Below are 22476 nucleotides of genomic sequence, written 5' to 3'. Positions count from 1 at the left end.
GTCTGAGGCCCAGAGTCTCAGAGGTCAATTTTCACAAAAAGCAAAGATAAGTTACTGTAGAGTTTTGTAGCAGAGCTTTTTTTTGTCTTTCTTAATGCAAATATCATTTCACAACCCCTTAATTTTATATTGTGACCCATCAAAGGAGGCTTGTCCCCTGTAGGTTGGGAACCACTGGACTAAACTACTTAACTGTATCAAAATAAGTAGCTCCACCTTCACCAGCAATCTCAGTAAAATGCTGCTAATGCTCAAGCATCCATATTAACAACATTTTATGTAATAATTCAATTCAATTCAATTCACTACAGCTTTATTGACATGAATGTCAAACAACAATTTTGCCAAAGCTTAAAATATAATACAGAAGAACAATTCATTTCATACAGTTCATTAAATAAAACAAATAAAACAGTGAAAGTGTGTGTTTGTGTGTTAAAAAAATAAAAATAAAAATAATAATAAAGCTGTAAGCGTGTGTGTTGTGAAATCAATTCACATGGTTCATCAACTAAATAAAATAAAATAACTAAAACAAAAAAATAAAATAAAATAAAAATATTAAATTTTAAATAAATAAAACAGTAAATGTATGTAAATGTGTTAAAAAAATAAAAATATTAAAAATTAAAATAAAATAAATAAATAAATGTGTGTGTGTGCCATAGGTCAGGAGTATGTAGAAGTAATTTAATGTTTAGGATCAATAAAGAAACAACACTATATTAATAACAAAAAAATAAAAATTAAGTATCAAATGTAAATGTAATATATCAGGGCCATTTCTCGGGTATTTTTACTTTTTAGATACTTTAAGTATGTTTTGCTAATGATAACTTTGTACTTATACTTGTGAAATATAACAATGTTTACATTGTAGTACTGGTAATTTTACTTAAGCAAATGATCTGAATTATTGTTCCACCCCTGTGGTTGTGAACATGAGTTCAGGCAAAGATATGTGATCCCATGGCTTTCAAAGCACTGAACACGTGATTTCTTGGAAATAAGTCTTCAAAAGGTCTTTTTCTTGCTGCCATTGGGGGGCACTAAACTACAAGATGACCTGTTCCAGCTTTAATAACAAAACACTGCAAACTGAGCTGCTGCTGCTCATAAGATATTAACTCTGTTTTCTTTATTTCACTTGTAAAAGCTCCACAGTTTCACAAATTGTGATCCAAGAGGTTTGTTGATCTTACTATGAAAGTGGGGGGAAGAATCCCACTCATAATTATTATCAGGTTATATGGACACAAAATGTTGTGTCATAAATCTGAGATAATGTCATCATCCCATTCTCCCAAAGACAGTAAACTCAAACATTCACTCAGAGAGTCGTCCAGTCCTTCCTCCTCCTCCTGCTCCTCCTCCAACAGCTTGATCCTGGCTCCTGGCACCAAAAGTGAAAACATTTAACCAACTAAACTAAACACATTCATCAATTAACTTCATCTCTTTAATTCAATGAGTCCTAACATGTCTGGTACAATAACTTAAACATTCAATAATGACAGATTTTACTGAAACTTGTCTACAAAATTACTTTTTTTTAAACATAATTACCACATACACTCACCTAAAGGATTATTAGGAACACCTGTTCAATTTATCATTAATGCAATTATCTAATCAACCAATCACATGGCAGTTGCTTCAATGCATTTAGGGGTGTGGTCCTGGTCAAGACAATCTCCTGAACTCCAAACTGAATGTCAGAACGGGAAAGAAAGGTGATTTAAGCAATTTTGAGCGTGGCATGGTTGTTGGTGCCAGACGGGCCGTCTGAGTATTTCACAATCTGCTCAGTTACTGGGATTTTCACGCACAACCATTTCTAGGGTTTACAAAGAACGGTGTGAAAAGGGAATAACATCCAGTATGCGGCAGTCCTGTGGGCAAAAATGCCTCGTTGATGCTAGAGGTCAGAGGAGAATGGGCCGACTGATTCAAGCTGATAGAAGAGCAACTTTAACTGAAATAACCACTCGTTACAACCGAGGTATGCAGCAAAGCATTTGTGAAGCCACAACATGCACAACCTTGAGGCAGATGGGCTACAACAGCAGAAGACCCCACCGGGTACCACTCATATCCACTACAAATAGGAAAAAGAGGCTACAATTTGCAAGAGCTCACCAAAATTGGACAGTTGAAGACTGGAAAAATGTTGCCTGGTCTGATAAGTCTCGATTTCTGTTGAGACATTCAGATGGTAGAGTCAGAATTTGGCGTAAACAGAATGAGAACATGGATCCATCATGCCTTGTTACCACTGTGCAGGCTGGTGGTGGTGGTGTAATGGTGTGGGGGATGTTTTCTTGGCACACTTTAGGCCCCTTAGTGCCAATTGGGCATCGTTTAAATGCCACGGCCTACCTGAGCATTGTTTCTGACCGTGTCCATCCCTTTATGGCCACCATGTACCCATCCTCTGATGGCTACTTCCAGCAGGATAACGCACCATGTCACAAAGCTCAAATCATTTCAAATTGGTTTCTTGAACATGACAATGAGTTCACTGTACTAAAATGGCCCCCACAGTCACCAGATCTCAACCCAAAAGAGCATCTTTGGGATGTGGTGGAACGGGAGCTTCGTGCCCTGGATGTGCATCCCACAAATCTCCATCAACTGCAAGATGCTATCCATCAATATGGGCCAACATTTCTAAAGAATGCTTTCAGCACCTTGTTGAATCAATGCCACATAGAATTAAGGCAGTTCTGAAGGCGAAAGGGGGTCAAACACAGTATTAGTATGGTGTTCCTAATAATCCTTTAGGTGAGTGTAATTTACTGAGGAAAAAAATAAGTCCAGATCATTTTGCTCACTTACTTATTGGATTTTTTCTTCTCACTGTGGGTGATGTTGCACTTTTCTGCATATTTCTTTGTTCTGATGATTTGGAAAGCCTGCAAAGTGAATGAAACAGTGAAACATGTTGAATGCTTCTTTCCAAGGTGAGAGATCAGTAATCAAACTTTAAATACGTTCTGCTACTTTTTATGGCATAACATTCAACTTCAGCCACTGGCTTCAAATGAATGTGCCCCTTCTACCTAAGTGACATCTGGTATGAGAATGAGCGTGTTTTGTTACTTTTTGGATGGATGCTGCGTGCTCATTGTGTTTTGGTTTTGTCAGTTTGTGTTGTTCCCTCTTTTCCGTCCTGGCTTCATGAGGACAGAACAGCTTTCCTGTCCCTGTTGCATCATCATCAGTCTACTTGTTTGCCTGATACTAGAAACCTTCTTTGCTCTAACATTCTGTCTGTTAACCTAGCTGTGATACAAACTGGATTTTACTGTCGTAAGGAAATCCCTGCCAGACCTCTTGCTCTAAACCCCGGCTCACCCAGCTCACTCAGCCTGCCCTTGAACTCACTGAATCACCAGCCTCTCCCTTTTGCCAGCCAAACTTTGCTAGAATGCTCTGGACTCTGGACTCAAACCAAACCCAGCCCCACTCACCAGCCACTCATTCAGATTTATTTATCCTCTCTCCTGGGTTCAGACTCTGAAACCTGACTGGACTTGTGATCACCTCTAAAATATGTCTTCATAATCTCCTTTAAATCCTGCTTTTGTATATAAATGTCTGTTGAAATTGCGTGTCTCACCTGGTACGTCTGTTTGGGATTTTTGGAAGAAAGGATTTTCCAGGATTCTTTGCTCTATTGATTATCTTATCATTGGGGTTTTCCTTAGAAGGAGCTTCTGATCGACGTTTATCACTCTCATCAGTAACAGAAGTCACAACAAGGTCGTCTCTTTCAGGGTTGGGGTCTGCAAACAGAGCCACGACAAACATGGTGTTAGTTGTTTTAAAATGCATTTTCACACAAAAGTGTCTCAACGTGTTTTACAAAAGGCAGCGAAAGCCACAGAATAAATTACATACGGTGCAAATTATAGTGTATTAAAAGAAAAACAAGAGATGCAATAAGTGCTGATTAAACATTAAACATTGAAAACAATGGCAATAAAACAAAGTGCAAAGAGAGGATTCCCCCATGAAACATACACTGAAAATGAAGCAGAAACAACTATCATTGATCTTCAAGTCAAATGACTTACTAACGTCATCATGTCTTTCCTGTATTTCTTGTCTTTAACGATCTCCTTCTATCAAAGACTTGCATTTGGACCTTGTTACCTCAAGCCTTTACATTATTATACATACAGCCTTTCTACTAGCGAGGGTTTTGTCACCAAACACATTGGTAGAATCAATTATTAAGTTCTGTTGACATTTTGTTGATTTTGTAAAAGCAATAAAAGAGCAGCCATGTGGATTAAATGAGTTATTAAGCACTACCTGGTGGAAAAGTAAAAGTTAGGATAGCTTAACAGTTATCCTAAAGTTAGGAGAGTTTATTTAAGATTTTAAGAAGTTAGGATGCTTCTGTAACATTGACTTAGGAACTGTTAATCTGTAATGGCCTTTTTCCTAAATAAGTTTCTAACCCTTATTACCATGGTTACCAAGCACTTAAGATAGGATCTGCAGGTTAGGAAGTTTCTGTAATACGGCCCCAGAACCATAAAAATAATAAGAAGTGTGCAGGTATATTTGGTAAAATAACATGTGAGATGTTTAGTTAGGTCAAGCTGTAAGAAAGTGTAAGATAATGGATTAAAGCTAAAATCATTTGCATAGCCTTTTAAGGGTTTGTGTTGTTCAAAAATAAGGACAGATCATACCTATTTATCTGTTTTTTCCTTACCTGCTCGTATACACCTGTGCAGCACATTCATGTAGTGTTGGGTGATGAGGTTACGCACATGTGCAGTACTGTAGGAAGCCGCAATGGTGTACAGATAGTCCTTCTGAGCGGGTGTTAGTGCTGCATGCTGGGGGACAGACAGAGGTCAGGTTTCACAGCTGGCATTCACACTCAGACACCGACCCATTTACTTTGTATTACTGTGCTTCATCCTGTAGTAGTGTATTTCACTAGTTCGGACCGCAGGATGAATCACTGTTGGGTAAATCAGTTGTAGATGTTCAAACACCGTGCTCTCAAGATCAGCTGATCAACCTGTGTTTATTCTGGGGGACTTTAATACACTGTCTTTAGCAATACATCTCCCAATGTTGCAACAATATGTTGACTGTCCAACCCGCTCATCACGCATTCTTGACTTATGTTATGGCAATATCGAGGATGCATATAAGGCAATATGCAGACCTCCCATTGGTAAATCAGACCATAATCAGACAACGCATGAAGAGGGAAAAGCCCATTATTGTCAAGACAATTATGGTCTGGGACAGAGAGAGTGAGGACAAGCTAAGGAACTGTTTTGAAACTACAGACTGGGACATGTTCTTTGACTTATGCAGGGACCCACATGAACTGACAGATCGCATCACTTCATATATACAGTTCTCTGAAAAATCCATAATTAATACCAAGGAAGTAAGAGTATTCCCTAATAACAAGCCCTGGCTGACAAAAGACATGAAGAGATGTCTTAATGACAAAAAGATGGCATTTCTGAGGGGAGACACTGAAGGTGTTAAAAACAAAAGAAAGGAGCTCAGAGCCAAGATACAAATGGCCAAAATGGATTTTAAGTATAAGGTGGAGGAAAAGTTTTGTACTCAGACAAGCATGGAAGGGGCTTAACACAATGATGGGAAGGATGCCCAAAGGAGGAGATGACGACTTACTGGACACTCCCTCCTTTGTGAATGAGCTTAACCGGTTTTATGGAAGATTCAACATTGCAGATTTTAAAGATAAGAGCAACGCCATTTGTCTCGGTGTACACAGAAATTCCATCATTCAGCTTTCAGAGCAAGAGGTTGGTGCCCGCCTCTCACAGATTAAGCCCCACAAAGCACTGGGACCTGATGGCTTAGGTGGGCGTGCTCTGAAGGTGTGTGCCAGCCAGCTAAAGACTGTCTTAACCAGATTTTTCCAGTTTTTATTATATACCTGCACTGTACCGTGAATGACTAATCATTCATGCAGCACACCTGGACACACCACTGCTCACTGAACAGATCTCTGGCTCACTGCTACAAACAACTGTTTCCACCTGCTGGCATGTAAAGCCGTCTGCTCCCAGCGCTGTTCAAAGACTTCTATTCCTGTCATCATCACGCATAGACCAGTAAACCAAAATGTGCACATCCCACACAGAAATAATAGTAATCTCTTAAGGATTAGGACAACTGCACCAATTCCAGCACCCAGAACAAACTCATTTAAAATGGCTCTCTTCAATGTGAGATCACTTTCAAGTAAGACTTTTATCTTAAATGATTTTATCTTGTCTGCAAATCTAGATTTTATGTTTTTAACTGAATCCTGGTTGCAGATGAATGACTATAGCCAGCTAGCTGAACTGTGTCCGCCTCAATATGATTGTTTTAGTCAACCGAGGGTCAGTGGTCGTGGTGGTGGGCTAGTGAGCGTGTATAGGAAAAATTTTAAATGTCATCAAGTACGCTGTGATGAATTTAACTCCTTTGAAGTTCTCACTCTTAAAGTTGGAGGCCTGCAACCTATGATATTTGTTATAATTTATCGCCCCCCAAAACCGCCTGGAGGATTTTTATCAGAACTTCCTGAATTTTTATCTACTCTGGTTTTAAATTATGACAGAATTGTTCTTTGTGGCGATTTTAATATTCATGTTGATGACCCCACCAATCTTAATGCAACTGACTTTTTAAATATGGCCACTTCTTTTAACTTCAAACAACATGTCAAAGGGCAAACACATAACCGTGGTCATACACTGGACTTGGTTTTTACCCTGGGTGTCAGTATTTCCTCTGTGGAATTATTGGACATGACCATATCTGGCCACAGATGTATTGTTTTTAGCTGCGATTCGCCTGTTACTCATGCCGCCTCACCAAGCTCCGTGTGTTCTCGCATCTTTAATGAACAAAGTGTTTCAAAGTTTTGCGCATTCTTTCAGAGCCAAAGCCAACACCTGTCTGATTCCAACACCAACAATCTGGTCGATCACTTCAATATCTGGCCAGGATAGTCAAAACAGCAGGAAAGGTAATAGGCTGGCAACAAAAGTCACTGGATGACCTTCATAGTACGGCTCTACACAGAAAGGTCCTGAGTATCATTGATGACAATAAACACCCCCTCCATATTGAGTTTGAGCTGCTCCCTTCAGGACAGGTTAGGGTTAGGGTTAAATAGGAATATCTATAAGCGATCTTTTATACCTAGTGCAATGAATTTAATGAATAAATTGCACTAATTGGTACTTTTCAGTACAGAAAGTTTATTGTACACTGTGTGTATAGGATAAACTGCAATGATGTGATGTGATGGGCGGAGAGATGTACGTCACCGATGTGATATGATGTTGGTATGCTTATATACTGTATGTTCATGTTTGTATAGTGATGTTTTTATAGGTCTGGTGAGACCAAAGACAATTTTCCAGCCTTGGCTGGACAATAAAGTGGTATTCTATTCTATTCTATTCTATTCTATTCTAACATTGAGTTTTTTCCTAAGATCCTATGAATGGGAATCTTCAAAGTTTACCTTCAGAAATGGGGCTGTGGTCATGGTTTTGGGGATCTGTATGGTGGTTACGTGTTGGAGATGTGGTTCACCTCTTGCAGCTGGTGCTCTGTTGATTTTCAAACCATTGCTGAAGTTTACACTGGCATCTTTTAATGCTGTTACAAGAGACAAAACAGACAGAAATTGCGAGAGATTTGTTTCTCAGTGGCTAATCAAGTGTGTTTGCCGAGAGACCAGAGAGCATATCGGGAACTGAAGGTCTAAGTATGCTTCAAATAAAATACGGCAGAAGTATTTATACCTGTTATGAATGGCCATCCACAAAGGCAGTGGAAAACACTTGTTGATACAAATAGAGGTATTAGTGCACCGGGGTTGGAGAGTCTCTCCTTAATGGCATTCATTATGTTTGACTTGTTTGTCCACATGGGGTGAAACCCTTTCTACTTTTACACCTTCCCTCACTTGGCCGTTTGCTGCATTGAATGGGCATAACTGTTGAATTGTCTGTTTGGGAAAGTTACAAAAATGGTCCGATTCCACCATCAGACATCATCAAACAATCCAACAAGCAGTTAGTTTGAAGCATACTGAGACTTTTCTGTACGACAGCAAGTGCGTTTCCATCTGTTTTTATGTCTATTTTCAGTTTGACAATAAAATCAGCTGAAAATTTAACAACAGTAAAGTGGAAACAAACTTCATGAATAAAACATGATGAAGATGAAACATGTGACTTAAACTATATAAACTTGTAAACTTTAATACATAGAACAAACATTAACGCAGTACTTCAATTACATTTTCCACATTGTTTTCATGTGTTTGAGGTTGGACTGGTGACTTCATTACACAATCAATGGAAACGCGCATTCATTTTCATTTTCTTTTGGCAATTTTCTGTAAATTTCTTTAAACGTTTGGATGGAAAAATGGCTTCTGTTAGCCATCCCCACAAGCAGTTAATTTAAAGAATATTGAGACCTTATGACATATAAGAATCCTGAATTTAGTATAAGATCCAGAACAGACAACAGTAAATGATAATGTAATTTAATTGTATATCCAAACATTGTTTCTAACATTGAATAAACTTCCTATATCACAAATTAGTGGAGTCTTGCCTTTGTAGCTAGCTAGTAGCTAACACGTTAGCTAGCTAATGTTACTGCTAAGTTCAACTAGTTGCTATGGTCGCTACGACTGCTAGCTAAGTTATACACTGTTATGTGAATCTAAAATCCTGTACTGAAGTAGTTTTAATATTATTTAATTTCATTTATTGGTAATGCATGGTTCCCATCATGGAAAGGCTGTTGGGTGATTAACATCAATGTAAAATAACTCAAAAACATTGTAAGGTTGTTATTTGGCTTTGAGTGTCGTGTTGTCTTGCTGAGATGTTTTTGTAGTACTTTCTTGAAAACTGTGTAAAGTTATTACTTAGTCATTGTTTGTTGCCTCTCATTAAGTGTTTGCCCAGTCAGTTTTGGCTCAGTTTGTGATCTCTATACCAATTGTTCTTTTTCAATTTAAAAGTTGATATTTGGCTTGTAAAGTTGTCCAATGTCCAGTGTATCATGGTACACATGAGCCAAACCCGAAGGCTTGTACGTGGACTTAGTTAAACTGTCAAACCAAAGAGCTCCTAATTAGAAAACAGCACAAGGGAGCTTTCTTTCTGTTACCAGGTCAGTTTCAGGTGTAGGATTTCACCTGGTTTCCACTGATCTCCTCACACTGCTACATCCCCAATAGAAAAGGCCAGGTTTCAAAGCAGACTATACTGGATACTGGACATGTTTTGTTTATTTAACAAGAAGATTGTGCATGCACATCTGAAATCTGACCCAAGGAAAGGACAGTCAAATAGACAGACTAACAACCCTTTTTTACTGATATGTGACGTGTATGTGTGGTATATTGTGCTGTGTTTCTTGAATGTGAGCGAATGATTTGAATTTACACGAACTGATGCTCAGCACAAAAACTTCCTAACGGATAAATAAAGCTTTTTGAATTAAACTGAATTGAGAACAAGGTAGATTCAATATGCTGAGCCAACCCAGTAATCATTATTTGGGTTTCCTCTTATTTCTGCTGTTCTTTCCTGCAGACATGTTTATTTTTAATAAACAACTGTATCATAAATATTGCTGTATGATTTTCACTTACCCATTTTTGACTCACTCATTCCTGTACTCCTGTAGCAGAAAGAGCAACATAAAAGTGGCATCTCAGTGACATTAACACAAAACCAGCTGATCTAATACAGTTAGGACAGAATAGTTGTTGTAGGCATGCACAACAATTAACTTTACCTTGGCAGAGCATCATCCTGATGGAGTCTGCGGACCGTCTGAGTTCGTCCGCCTGCAAATGTCACTTGCTTTTTCATGTTAGGAAGACGTACAAAGACACAGTCGTGTATCCTCAGTGGCAGCCAGTTCAGCTCGTGTTTAAGAGATATCCGTCCACACAGAGGTCAATCCAGATAATTAAAGTAAAGAGGATGTCTGATCTCACTAAGGACCTTGAAGGCCAGCGGGTGTTTCCTTTCACATAAAGCTCCAGCTGGTACCGAAACAAACAAGGGAAAATAACAAACCTGTGAAGATGAGTGAGCCCTGCAGGAAAATGCCTACTAAAAAAGACTTGTATTCAGAGTTTGGTCTTAGTTACAGGTTTTTTGTGGCTCCACTTTCCTCCTGGCACATGAAAGTCTGATGAACTGAAGGCTTTAAATTCCCTTCCACTTTAATGTTTACTGAATTGATTTGTGGCATTGCTTACTGTGTATTTTATTCAGTAATATGGTTCTTAGATTGAACTAAATTAAATAAAATTTTTATTTAATTTGCTTGCAGACGTTCAAATAAGATAAAATTTTGACTTTAATAAAGCTTAAATGTTGTTTCTATGTTGATGAAACTCAATTGCCGAGTTAGGATTACAGTACACTTTCAGTTTTATATATTAACTGTTAACAACCAAGACACTGTTATGCTCAGTAAGCGAGATATAAACATGATTGAAATTAGTTAGTAAAAAAATGCAAGTTCTGTTATTGATATTGTATTTGCTAAAATCCTTGAAAGTAAAAAAAAGGATGCTCCACAGTTTAGACCCAGATGAATTCACCAGAGTGTGCAGCATCACAACTATGTACACAGAAGCCGTGATCATATTTCAGTACCACAACTCACCATATTTGTCTATCGAAGTATGTTGTTTTTAATATTGTAATGTCTAAATATTGACATATTTATGTTAGTGTTTTATTCAATTTATTTAAGTGCTCCCTCTCCCGTTTGATTTGATACTGTATATTTGGTACTATTGTCATTTTTACATCTCATCATGACTCAGCTCCATACGCTACTGCAATTTTCATTGTCAGACTACAGCTTTTAACTCTGGACCGGCATTACATTCAAAGCCATTGTGAAACACCAACCACATAATAGCTCATTTTAATGCACCAGCTAGTGGTAAAGTGACGCTCTACCCACTGGTGTTTAATGCAACCAATAATATGTATTCTACTACATATTCCTGACATACTACACATATTATATTCTACTATACCTCACCCTGCATCAAACAAAAAAAATGAACTCTGGTTTGGAAATACTGATGCTGTGTTTTTTTGTTGGGAATATCCAGCTTTTGAAAGTATAGTTTGGATAATGGACTTCCCCCATCACTCTCTGCATGTAGGAGCACTTGGGAATATCCCGGAGATATTCTTAATAGCTTTCTCTCCCAGAATGCTTTTGTTGTCTGAAGGGAAAGTTTTGAGCATCCCCACACAAAGTTGCTGTTGTGCACTGAGATCCACCAAACAAGTTTTATTAACACTACATTAACATTATGTATGTCAAGGGAAATGATCGACATGATTGATCATTCTGTGTTTAACCAGTCACGGAGAAGGACTCATGTTGAATAAAACACCAAACTGTCAAGAAAATATGTTAAATAAAACAGTTTCACATTTGAATTCACTTTGGATATCTTTAATCTTCATACCAACCTGCACACGTGTTTTTTTTCCATTTGCAAACACCTTTCCTTTCATTGTCCCAAATAATGAGATGCCTATTTAATAGCTAATGACAGACATGCACCAACAGGTACTTTCACTCACTTGCCTGAAGTTGCATCATTTCATGTTACCTGCAAACGAAGATAGTAAGAAATGTCCATATGTATGTAACTATCAAAAAATACAAAATTAAGTGGCTGTTTGTGACACATGATATTGCTTGATGTGTACAAGATAAAATGGGGCTATTATCTGCGCCCTTATAGGACACCTCCACACTTCTCTGATCAGCTGAAATGCTCCTCGGGTTTGAATGTAAAAGGCCAAGCCAGTGGTTTTACATTACATGTTTAAGCCCATTTACTATATGTTACATATAAATTATTTTTCACTTGTCAGCAAAAAAACAACCTTATGAAGTTGTTGAGCCGATTCTTGACACATCCAGCAGAGACAGAGCAACACAGCAGATGTAAATCCAGTACTCACTCTCCTTTTAGCTCTCCAAATTCTGAGGGAATTATCTGTTTTTTTAACTGCTAAGTGCTCCATTGTGTTCACCAGCTAGTTGCTAACTGTATCTGTCTGCTGTCTGGTGATGATCAGGTAGCGTACGGTGGGTTTCTGCAAGCTTTTTTGCTAAAAACAGCTGCAGCCAAAAATTACACTGATGAAAGCAAAACAAAGTTTAGAAAGCCAAAACAATAAGGTGAAAGATGCTAAAATACTCTGCATAGCTGAGGGGAACTGCAAAATCTTTGTGGGTTAGTCACTATGATTAATACCTGTCACATTACAGTAATCAATTGATCAGTTGTTAATATAAAACCTTTGATTAGAACAGCTTTAAGGTGTGCTTACTGTGATTACTTTGTCTGGAGCTTTCAGTCACATCCACTAGATGGATGGAAGTGGAAAAAGGTTTGTCATTGGACTGAGTTAATATTTTTTGGGTTAAACTGCTGTTTCCAAGGTCATAAGTGACCTCTCATGCTCAAATTACCTTTCCTGACATCACAGCTTATCCTTTTGCAGTTTGCGTGACCCTGAATTAAAAGCAGCAGGACAGCATCAGTTTCAGTCCTTAGTCTCTGGATGCCTTCAGGCACAGTGCTGAGTGTGAGCCAACCACATCTTGGTAATGCACCATCACTTGTGAGATTCAAATGAACTCGTGAAAATGAATTGACTTCATGTTACTGTTGTGTGTGTAAAGTTGGAGTGAAACTCCAGCAGTTATGCAGCCTGTGTATACAGCTGTACTGAAAATAAACAGTAACATCTGCTCCCTCAGACACGCTTGAGATGTAAGACTGAGAAATGTGGCTAAAATGCCTCCTCGTAGACAAGGGGTAAGACTCTAAGATTCCAGGCAGCTATTGCTTTCCACCCATTTCCCTGTGGCACAAGAAACTAATCTAATATTTAAAGTATGTCAATATCAACAATCATCAAGTATCACAGTAGGAAAATAACTGCAACATTTATTATGGCTCTGTTGTGTTCCAGTGTCACAATTGAATTCATTATATCATATTATTATTAGCAGTAACAGTGGTAGCAGCTGTGGTATTGATGTATTAGTATTAGTTTGGTGCTGTAAGATGATGTAACATGATGCAACTACTTTGGCGTTCTTGTCCTGAAAGACTCCAGAAGGAAAGTTAAAGTGAAAGTACAATGATGTAACGGGAAACCCCTTTACCGGCCTTTATAAGTCATAGCACGGCTGTTGACTCACAGATAAACACTGCTGAGCAGGAGCGAAGACTACTCCAAAGAAACAGTTTGCCTGCACAGCCTATGCTAAGCTAATAAAAAAAAATAAAATGCGGTTATTTAAGAGAAAGAGTAGACCTAGGTGGAACGATATCAGGAGACCTTTAATAGAGAACAACAACAACAATATACCATGTGGTAAGCTGCCATTTTATAATGGTTAGTGTGCTTTATTTGCATTGTTTTCATGCACTAATGAGCCATCTTTTATTAAGACTATCATTATCCTCATCTACTATTGTCTGTCTTGTTGGTTTAGATTGTTATTTTAATACATCTTGAAATGGGATCATTGATCCATCGTTCCAAGTTGGTTAAATATAATTGTAAAGATAGTGTTTTCTTATATTTACATGAAATTCCCAGTATAGACAGAAGGCACAGGAAAACAGTGCTGTAATGACAAAAACCTGTACTCTAATCTAAAAACAGGTCTATTGAACCGTGAACTGCAAATATCTAGATATCCAGCAATATGTAAAAACTCAAAAACACTGGATCGGTGTGGCCATATTAAGTGTTGGAGCAATGTTAGGAAGTGATACTGCAGTTCAAATCAGACCAGATCTAGCTGTGGCATGGCCTCTGGGGATCTGGGGGATTCCTGTGTATGTTAACAAATATGTCACAGAGGGGTCCAACAGTCCAAAGAAAACAATCCGAATCAGGCAAACAAATCCAACAGGGGCAGGAAGAAAATCCAAAGTCCTAATAAACCAAAAAGGTAGTCCAGAAAGCAGAGGTGGATTGCTTGACTGAAGTACAAAGACAAGGGCACTGAGACTAGGAAACACACAGACTAAATACAAGAGTGAGGGGAGGACGACAAGGCACAGGTGCAATATTTCAGGGCGAGGCAGACAATCACACAGGCGGGAAAACACACGAAGGAAGTCACACAAGGGCTTTTTTAACATAAAACAGGACACCGTGTAACTAAATCCCTCTCCCTTCAGAAAACAAATCTGATGAACCAGAAATCATGTGCCAATTCACAGCCAAATAACGAGTACATTTATTGCAAAATATTTTTAATTGGCTGTGTGAATACTATTTTTTATTTTGGCAACACAGAACTATTTTTAGAAAAAGAATCTACTTCCACGCTAGAGATGATTCAGTTGAGAGAAATGTGACATGCACACATCATTTCTTTGTATTTTAAAGGTTACATTTTCAGTGCTCTAAACTAAAAGTTTAAAATTTGACTCCCTTATAGAGCACCACCAGGCAGGTAATGAAAACCCCTCAGCTCAGGACATGTTCAACACCCACACGGAACAACCCTTACAGAGTGAGGAGGAGATCCCGCCTCAGCCATTAGCTGAACGTCTTGGTTTGACCCCTGATGCCTGCATCACTGAGGACCAGAAAGAGAATGTTGCTCACCTCATTCAAAGATCTGTGTCCCAGCACTTCCCAAAGCCACCGGCAGATCTGAACCAGAACCTTCAGCAGCACCTGTTAAATGTGCAGGAAACTTTTCACAATGAGCGTTTGAAGCTGGGTCCACAGAGGACATCTACGGAGTTGGAATGTCTGATTGTCATCTACCATATCAAGACATTTCATCACCTCATGGATCTACTCCAGAACATCAGCTCCTCCCAGAAGTTCTTTGTGCTGATGAAGTGGGTCCTGCATACATATCTGAGGTATCTATCTCTGTGTTTTTACTTACTGTATCTTTCTTGATTTATTTAAATTTCTATTGAACATGTTTACATGGGTGGTGCAGTGGTTAGCACTGTCACCTCATATCAAGAAGGACCGGAGTTCGAACCTTGGTTGTCCCAGGCCTTTCTGTGTGGAGTTACCATGTTCCCCCGTGTCTGCGTGGGTTCTCGTTGGTTGGTCCGGCTTTCTCCCACCATCCAAAGACATGCAAGCTGGGTTAATTGGTGACTGTAAATTGCCCTCAGGTGTGAATGTGAGTGGTGTACCCACCAGAAAAAAATGAACAGCTGACTCCTAAGAGACTTAATACAGCTTAAAGCTGAACAAGAATGTTGCAATTAACTTTCATGTACTAGAAACATACTGTGATTATTAGTATCTGACACAACCTGCTGTATCATCTATTTTGCTCTAAATGGGACCATAATTTTCTAAATGAACATCATGCTGTGAAGAAGATTCAATAGACTCCAATGCATCTACTTCCAGCGCCTCTAAGACGCACGAATCAACATTATATCTTGTTGAAAAGATGTTAATGTGTCCCAGAAACAACACATAGCATAGCACAAGTGTCCTCTTAATGATGTTATTTGTGATATTTTCCCAGTCAGGACCTGCTTGGTCATCCCGAACTTAAAGAAATGGATCCCATAAAAAAAGTCGACCTCCTACTGTTGACAGAATGGGTCCAAAATGCAAAGAACAAACTGCTTGAGAAAGTGCAGGTAATAACTCTTATATTGTTAGGGCTGCTGAGAGCATAAAATCAACATTTGTTGGCATTTACCAGAGAGATTATTTGAAAATGGCTCTATTTTAAAGCTCATGCATGCAGATGTATGTGTTTCTAGTATCTGTCAAATAGTTCAGGAGAAATACTATTTTGTTTGCAGAGAAATGGTGCACTCTAGTGTTCAGTGTTGTAGTATACTGGTTCTCTGTGTCTCTGAATGGGATTTATTACTGTGGCAGTGCCTTTTTCGAGATGACCACAACAAAAATCAGACATTTACAAACCGTACACATGGTACACAAAGGCCATTAAAACCTATTATCTGTGCTTAAGTTACTGTTTTCTATCTATACTTCTTATATGTTTGTGTGTCTCTTTTTGCCCGCAGAAAGAGGTCAGAGAATCACTGGAGAATATCCTGCAGATTGAGAGAAGCCAACAAGGTTGTGATTGTGAGGAAGCTTATGTTCAACTTTATGTGGACACTATTCAGGTACTTAGTGAAGAAGAAGTTTTAATACTATTTTTGGTAACTGTGACAGACTGTGGGAAAGTATTCTGATTAACTTGTGTGTGCGTTTATGTGCATTTGTTTGTTAATTTCTTTAATGTACATTTTGATAACATTTGTCCTTTTTCTTATTGTCATATTTATTAGTTTGCCTTACCTTAAATCATTTCTCTGGATGTTGTAAAATAATATTCCTTCTTTATTTTTGTTTCTCTTCAAGTGCATTGAGGCCAAGTCAAAAGAAGCAAAAAAAATCAGCTTGAAAGTATATTTTCTTGTGCAGAAGGTTTGTTTCCAAGAGCTGCTGACATTTCTGAAGAGGTGAGAGTCTTCTTTTACATCAGGAATAAACAAATCATCGACACAGATTTCAAGACAGACTCTACATTAAAAAACAAAGTCAATTTCAAGATTTAATGACAAAGTTCTTTTTCCCTCATAATGAAATGAACATAAATATAAACTCAGTGTGTTGTAATGCCTTTGGTTTGTAGGTACACAGTTGAGCAGGCCAAGATTCTTGGGGAAAAGGCGAAAATAGACGCACCAGAAACAATATACTTCTTCAAGACTTTGAAAACCTGCATCGAATTAAAGTCAGTATTTGTGCATTTCTGTTTCTTTGCCAAATTAAAAAATCAAACTTGTTACTGTTCCTTACGGCATATTAATAAAAACACACTATTATAACAGCCAATGTAATATATAAATGCGTGTAACACATGATTCACCACAGGATTACTTTTATCAGTACATAGTGAAATGGCAAAGTACTGCCAGTAAATACATATGAAGATGAGAAATCACAATGCTGTTTATGGTGTTTCCTCTCAGGCGGTTCGTCCAGACCAAACGTAAACACATCAAAAGTTCGCTTTGCAATGAAATTGTGGCAACACTTGAAAACATGGAAGATTTTACTTTGAAACTTCTGCTGGACGTTGTATCTGAGATTGCAGAGGTAGCTGTTCAGCTTCATCACATATACAACATTTATGCATATATTTATAGTGTGAAAGCTTATTCTTTAACAGGAAAATATAATTAAGATTATCTTTATTTTGTCAAACTAATTCTAACGTTTTGTTAAATCACAATTTTTGTCCCACAGATCCACCTCGCGAAGTACTTCAAATCGAGGAACAAGCACTTTTTCTTCTTAATTGACATAGTAAAGATGCATTTCCCCAAGTTGTCGTACTGCAAGGATGTACTAAAGGTACGTTAGAAATCTAAGCTTTAACATTTGAGACAGTAGGTTGTAGTAGGGGAAAGTCTTGACTCTCAAATCTTAAATCTTTATTAATTAAAGACAACACGAAAAACGAACGAAAAACAAACATTATGATGGATTTATTAGCAGCTGTTTTGATGTTGCCAGTTTGAGTTTTGTAAATGTCAATTTTCCCCAGTTATGCTTCTTATAGTCTCAAGAAATGTGTCAGTGTTTCAATAAAGATGATTTCTTTAACAATCACAAAGCCATTAGTCCTTTAATCAGAAGGTTTTACTTGCTATAATGACAGAATTTCAACCAAATATCTGTGTTCATTATAAAATATATCTTTTTAAGTTTATTGTCTAAATATTTTGTGTTGCTTTGGGTGCTCTTGTTGTTCTTCTGGACCAAAACTGAACTGTCTCTCTGTCTGTCTTTGCATCTCTCAGATAGTGATGGACGGGGTCTATAATATCATCGCTCACGTTTACCTCAAATATCTGGTCCAAAGCCGCCAGAGCAAACTGGAGAGTTGCTGGAATCCTAATGTCGGGCAAACTGTCACTGAAGATGCTGAGCTACTTCACTACACCATCTTAGACCTGGTTAGATAAACATTTTGGTATTTATCACTGGCAACAGACTGTCTTATTAATGACATTTACTCATTAGCAACTGGATCTTCACTGTGTGTTGTGTCAGGCTCCTGGTGTAAGACAGTGGAACTTCACGCTGCTGAAAGTCCCAGAGCTGTTGGAGTGCAGAGACACAGAAGCGGTGAAGATCATAGTTGCAGTCATGCAGCATGCATGTCCCACATGGAGGTAAATCCTTCTGATGTTTGCAAAGTTTTCTGATATATAGTGTTGCTTTGGCTGTTGGAGGATTTTCTATTATGATATTAATAAGAACTGATCGTTTATAAAAAAACTCCCAAATCTGTTCTGAGAGTTTAGGTTTTCTGGTAGCTTCCATCTGTGTTACTGTAATCATAAAATCTAAATCTGGCCAACTAATTGGTGCTCAGAAAGCAGCAGGTATCATGATGTATTGTGATAAGGGCCAAGCGACAGATTCGCACATTGGCTGTCTCTATTATCAACCACTTTTAGCTAGCATGGATGATACAAGGTGAAGGACAAATGAATACAGGGCAAAATATAATACATATAAGGCCAGTCAAAACAGAAATATTAGCTATTACAGAATCACCACTGGGCTATTTAACTGAGCTGCATGATAAACTAGTGAGTGAGATTCTGTTGTTGGTTTGGAATATTAGTAATTAATAATTTTTTAAATAATAATGGTTTTTGTTACTTCTTGATCAGAACCCAGAAGTTCTGGTTTAACTTCGGCTCTTTATTGACTTCTGTTTGTTTAGTTTGAAGTTTTTGTATTTGATTTTCTTAAAGCCAGCATCTAGAGAATTTTTCCTGGTGTTTTTTCCTCAACTGCAGCGACAACCTGCAGCTCCTGCCCGCGCTGCTGCGATTTAAGGGTCTTTCTTGGGGGCAGGTCAAGGAGGTACTGGATGCCCTTCCTGGGCAACAACCCGTATCTATATTCTGGTTCTACTTTTTTAATTGCTGGTGAAGACTGAGCTGCTCTACAGAGAATCAACAGCAACAAACACAGAGACGGAGCTGATTGTCCAAAACGTTTGAGAGACTCTTGATGAACTTTTCCGATCAACTGAATCCTGTTAAAACTCCGTTACTGATGTCAATACTCAGATATAATCTATAGATAAGTATATAAAGACAAGTTACAAGTTTTTATAAGCAATGAAACTAAAAGTGTTTTTGTCATTTCAGAAAACTCATTTTTGTTGAATCTTGTTTGCGAATATTTCTCTTTTTTATGAGAAATTATGTAAAATGACTGAATCAGCGCACGCATAACTTTCAATGCTTGTGTTGTTAAAAACGTCATCCTTATTTATCATGCTTCATAAAATGACAGGATTGCTAAATCTATGCATTGGTAGCTGATAGGTTCTCTTTTTAGTTAAGTTTTAAAACCATCATGTTTTTTTATGTTGTTAAAGTGTTACTTGTGTATGTTTTTAAATATTTAAGGGATTTATGCTTGAGGGCTATTTGCATGATGTCTCAGGGTGATTGCACGTCGTTAACAGTAAATTCTGATGATAATTTAGCTGAACTGGTGTTACGTAGTTTATAGGGAAGTTTTTGTTGAGCTCTGATAATCAAAAGACAAAAACAAAAAGTTTAAAGAAACTGAATTAAAGGGCAATGTTATCTTTTTTGTTCTGTTATACAGTTACAAAATTACTCTTCAAGTCAAAGAAATGTAACTGCTATGATGAAAATGCCTTATTTCTTAGTTATCATATTTACATTTTTATATTATTTATTATTAAGATTATAAGATTAGTCTATTAAGTTAGTTTATTTATATCAATATCTAGATCTTTTACAAAAACATCCTCACTATTCACTAGCCTACAATCAATAATACAACATCAGACTTACTGATACTGTTAAAAGCAAAGATTCTTCCGTCATATTTACTTTTGATTACACTTCTGAATTGTGCTTGATTCTATTCAAACTGAGACTGAACAAAGCTCTCAATCTACTACTAATCACTACTGTAAAATACTGTCATTTCTTTCACATTTTAATGATGCGTTCCACTTTTTGTATGAGGTGTACTATATAGGTTTAGTGGTTTTACTTCCCTCTTTAATCACAACACAAAGACTTATTTTCTGCTTCAGTGTTTTGTATTTGTTAATGTTGCTGGTTACAGGGAAAAAATACACCTTTTCTGTCAATAATGTAATGAATAAACTTCAGTAAATCAATAAAACATTAAATTTTGGCTTCATTGTACCACCACTAGATGGAGACTATCACCTTACCAAAATGGGGCTTGATGGGAAAAGGTCCACAACACTGACCACTTTACTCAGACACTCAGCAGATCCCAGAACAGTGGTTCTTAATATATTGGGACATCTCAAGATAAATATGGGGTCATAAAATGATTAAAGGAATAGGAATAAATATTAGTTAAACATACTTTTTATCTTGTGAAATATTGCATACCTTTACTGGAATCAGAATCAGAAAGAGCGTTATTGCCAAGAAGTGTTTTACACATACAAGAAATTTGCTTTAGTGATAAGGTGCTACATGTAGACAACATACAGTTGATGTAAATAAATGTAGAAATAGATAAATATGGAATAGACAATGCAAGTTATATAAGAATATTAAAAAGAATGGAGAAAAATAATACAACTGCAGAGAAAGAACAACATCGCAGATATTTACATGTGCATTATTATATACTGTTTTTGTGGCGAGAGGTTTTGGTCCTGATGGACCGCAGCCTCCTGCCAGAGGGGAGAGTCTGAAACAGTTTGTGTCCGGGGTGGGAGCAGTCAGCTGAAGTGATGGAAGATTGCAGCCAATCACCTTCTCTGCAGAGCGAATGATACGCTGCAGCCTGCCTTTGTCCCTGGCAGTGGCAGCAGTGTACCAGATGGTGATGGAGGAGGTGAGGATGGACTCACCATGCACCATCATTGTCATAGCAGGCTGAACTTCTTCAGCTGCCGCAGGAAGTATATCCTCTGCTGGGCCTTTTTGGTGATGGATGATGTGATGTGATGTTCCGCTCCCACTTGAGGTCCTGGGGGGAAGCGGAAGGAGTCCAAAGTGGCGATGGGGGAGTCACACAGGATGATGGGGGAGTGTGGGGCTGGGCTCTTTCTGAAGTCCACGACCATCTCCACGGTCTTCAGAGCGTTGAGCTCCAGACTGTTCTGGCTTGCACCAGGTCACCAGATGGTCGATCTCCCACCTGTAGGCAGACTCATCCCCACCAGAGATGGGCCCAATGAGGGTGGTGTCATCTGCAAACTTCTGGTTTAATGGACTGGTGACTGAAGGTGCAGCTGTCGGTATAAAGGGAGACGAGCGGAGGGGAAAGAACGCAGCCTTGAGGGGGAACCGGTTCCTGGAGTCGGAGAGATGTTTTCCCAGCTTACCATGCTGCTTCCTGTTTATCAGGAAGTCAGTGATCCACTTTCAGGTGGAGTCAGGCACGCTCAGCTAAGAGAGCTTGTCCTTCAGCAGGGCCGGTATGATGGTGTTAAAAGCAGAGCTGAAATCCACAAACAGGATCCGTCACCAGGTGTTAAAAAACTGCTCACGCCTCATGTGCACACTAAAGGCTATAGGCATATATAACCTTCAAAGAGGACCCACAGGTACACTTGGCTTTATTTTCAGGGGTCACATGCCAAAAGAGTTGAGAAGTAGCACGAGGTTTCCTGCATGTACAAATGCACTTTGTAGCAGGGGTTTTCAAAGTCTGAGAGTGTAGTCCTCCCCTCAGACAAAGCTTGTGAAAGGGTGTTTATTTGTTTAGTCTCGCTCAATTCCTGGATGCCTGTGGGATCATGATTATGTTATTTGATTTCATAGACACGCAACAATTGAAGCAAAATAGGCTACTATTGCTGTTGACGTAACTTCAGACTACCTGAAATACATTAAAAAAGGTAATTTATTAGTTTCTGACTCTGGTAACACATTCAGTTCATCAAAAGTATTTTATCACTTAACTCTCTCATTAAGCCAGTTACACCGGTAGGCTATTCTATATGATCTCCTTTTGATAACTAATATAATAACTAGTGTAGTATTGTTTCATTGGATTTAGTGCGCTATAAATAAAATGAATGAATTGAATTGAATTCACTGAGCCTCCTCTGAAACTGTTTGGAGCCCGCCTCACATGCACAATTTAGAGCAAAATACAGTAACATTACACTAGACCAATCAGACATTAAACAGTACAAAAATATTTTGGAAATCATCAGACAATTGTTTGACACGTTGCTATTTTGAGGCAGCAGAAAGTTATTGGCCTTTGACCAAAGAAAAAAAGATCTAAAGGAGCAGCATTTCACTGTTGTTTGTTATTCCGATAGTTAGATGCTTTTGAGAGA

The 22476-nt window shown here is 38.2% G+C and overlaps 2 protein-coding genes across 2 annotated transcripts; one reads left to right on the top strand and one right to left on the bottom strand.

Moving 5' to 3' along the window:
- Positions 1–1024: 1024 nt before the first annotated feature.
- On the bottom strand, positions 1025–10689 carry LOC119910561. Its single transcript, XM_038729227.1, has 7 exons — positions 9838–10689; positions 9692–9720; positions 7535–7671; positions 4730–4856; positions 3623–3788; positions 2839–2915; positions 1025–1393 (listed from the first exon to the last, which is right to left on the bottom strand). The coding sequence occupies exons 1-7, from the start codon at positions 9912–9914 to the stop codon at positions 1269–1271; spliced, it is 738 nt and encodes a 245-aa protein (XP_038585155.1). The 5' UTR covers positions 9915–10689; the 3' UTR covers positions 1025–1268.
- A 2606-nt stretch (positions 10690–13295) lies between these two features.
- Positions 13296–19672, top strand: LOC119910945 (exocyst complex component 3-like). Its single transcript, XM_038729813.1, has 11 exons — positions 13296–13481; positions 14563–14998; positions 15631–15748; positions 16145–16249; positions 16488–16588; positions 16762–16863; positions 17102–17228; positions 17379–17486; positions 17936–18091; positions 18189–18310; positions 18947–19672. Exons 1-11 carry the CDS (start codon positions 13394–13396, stop codon positions 19080–19082), a joined length of 1599 nt encoding a protein of 532 aa, XP_038585741.1. The 5' UTR covers positions 13296–13393; the 3' UTR covers positions 19083–19672.
- Positions 19673–22476: the final 2804 nt, after the last annotated feature.

Source organism: Micropterus salmoides, unplaced genomic scaffold (assembly GCF_014851395.1).
Source record: "Micropterus salmoides isolate LMB-PRFRI ecotype aquatic unplaced genomic scaffold, ASM1485139v1 Ms_hic_scaffold_19, whole genome shotgun sequence".
Taxonomy (NCBI): Eukaryota; Metazoa; Chordata; class Actinopteri; order Centrarchiformes; family Centrarchidae; genus Micropterus; species Micropterus salmoides.
This window is presented reverse-complemented; position numbering and strand designations above follow the sequence as displayed.

Coding starts and splice junctions, on each gene's coding strand:
- LOC119910945 (XM_038729813.1), top strand. CDS start 13,394: ATGCGGTTATTTAAGAGAAAGAGTAGACCTAGGTGGAACGATATCAGG. Junction 16,864..17,101: donor AAAACCTGCATCGAATTAAA/GTCAGTATTTGT, acceptor GTTTCCTCTCAG/GCGGTTCGTCCAGACCAAAC. Junction 17,487..17,935: donor ACTGCAAGGATGTACTAAAG/GTACGTTAGAAA, acceptor TGCATCTCTCAG/ATAGTGATGGACGGGGTCTA.
- LOC119910561 (XM_038729227.1), bottom strand. CDS start 9,914: ATGAAAAAGCAAGTGACATTTGCAGGCGGACGAACTCAGACGGTCCGC. Junction 3,789..4,729: donor GCACAGGTGTATACGAGCAG/GTAAGGAAAAAA, acceptor CTCTGTTTGCAG/ACCCCAACCCTGAAAGAGAC. Junction 1,394..2,838: donor GAGAAGAAAAAATCCAATAA/GTAAGTGAGCAA, acceptor TTTTGGTGCCAG/GAGCCAGGATCAAGCTGTTG.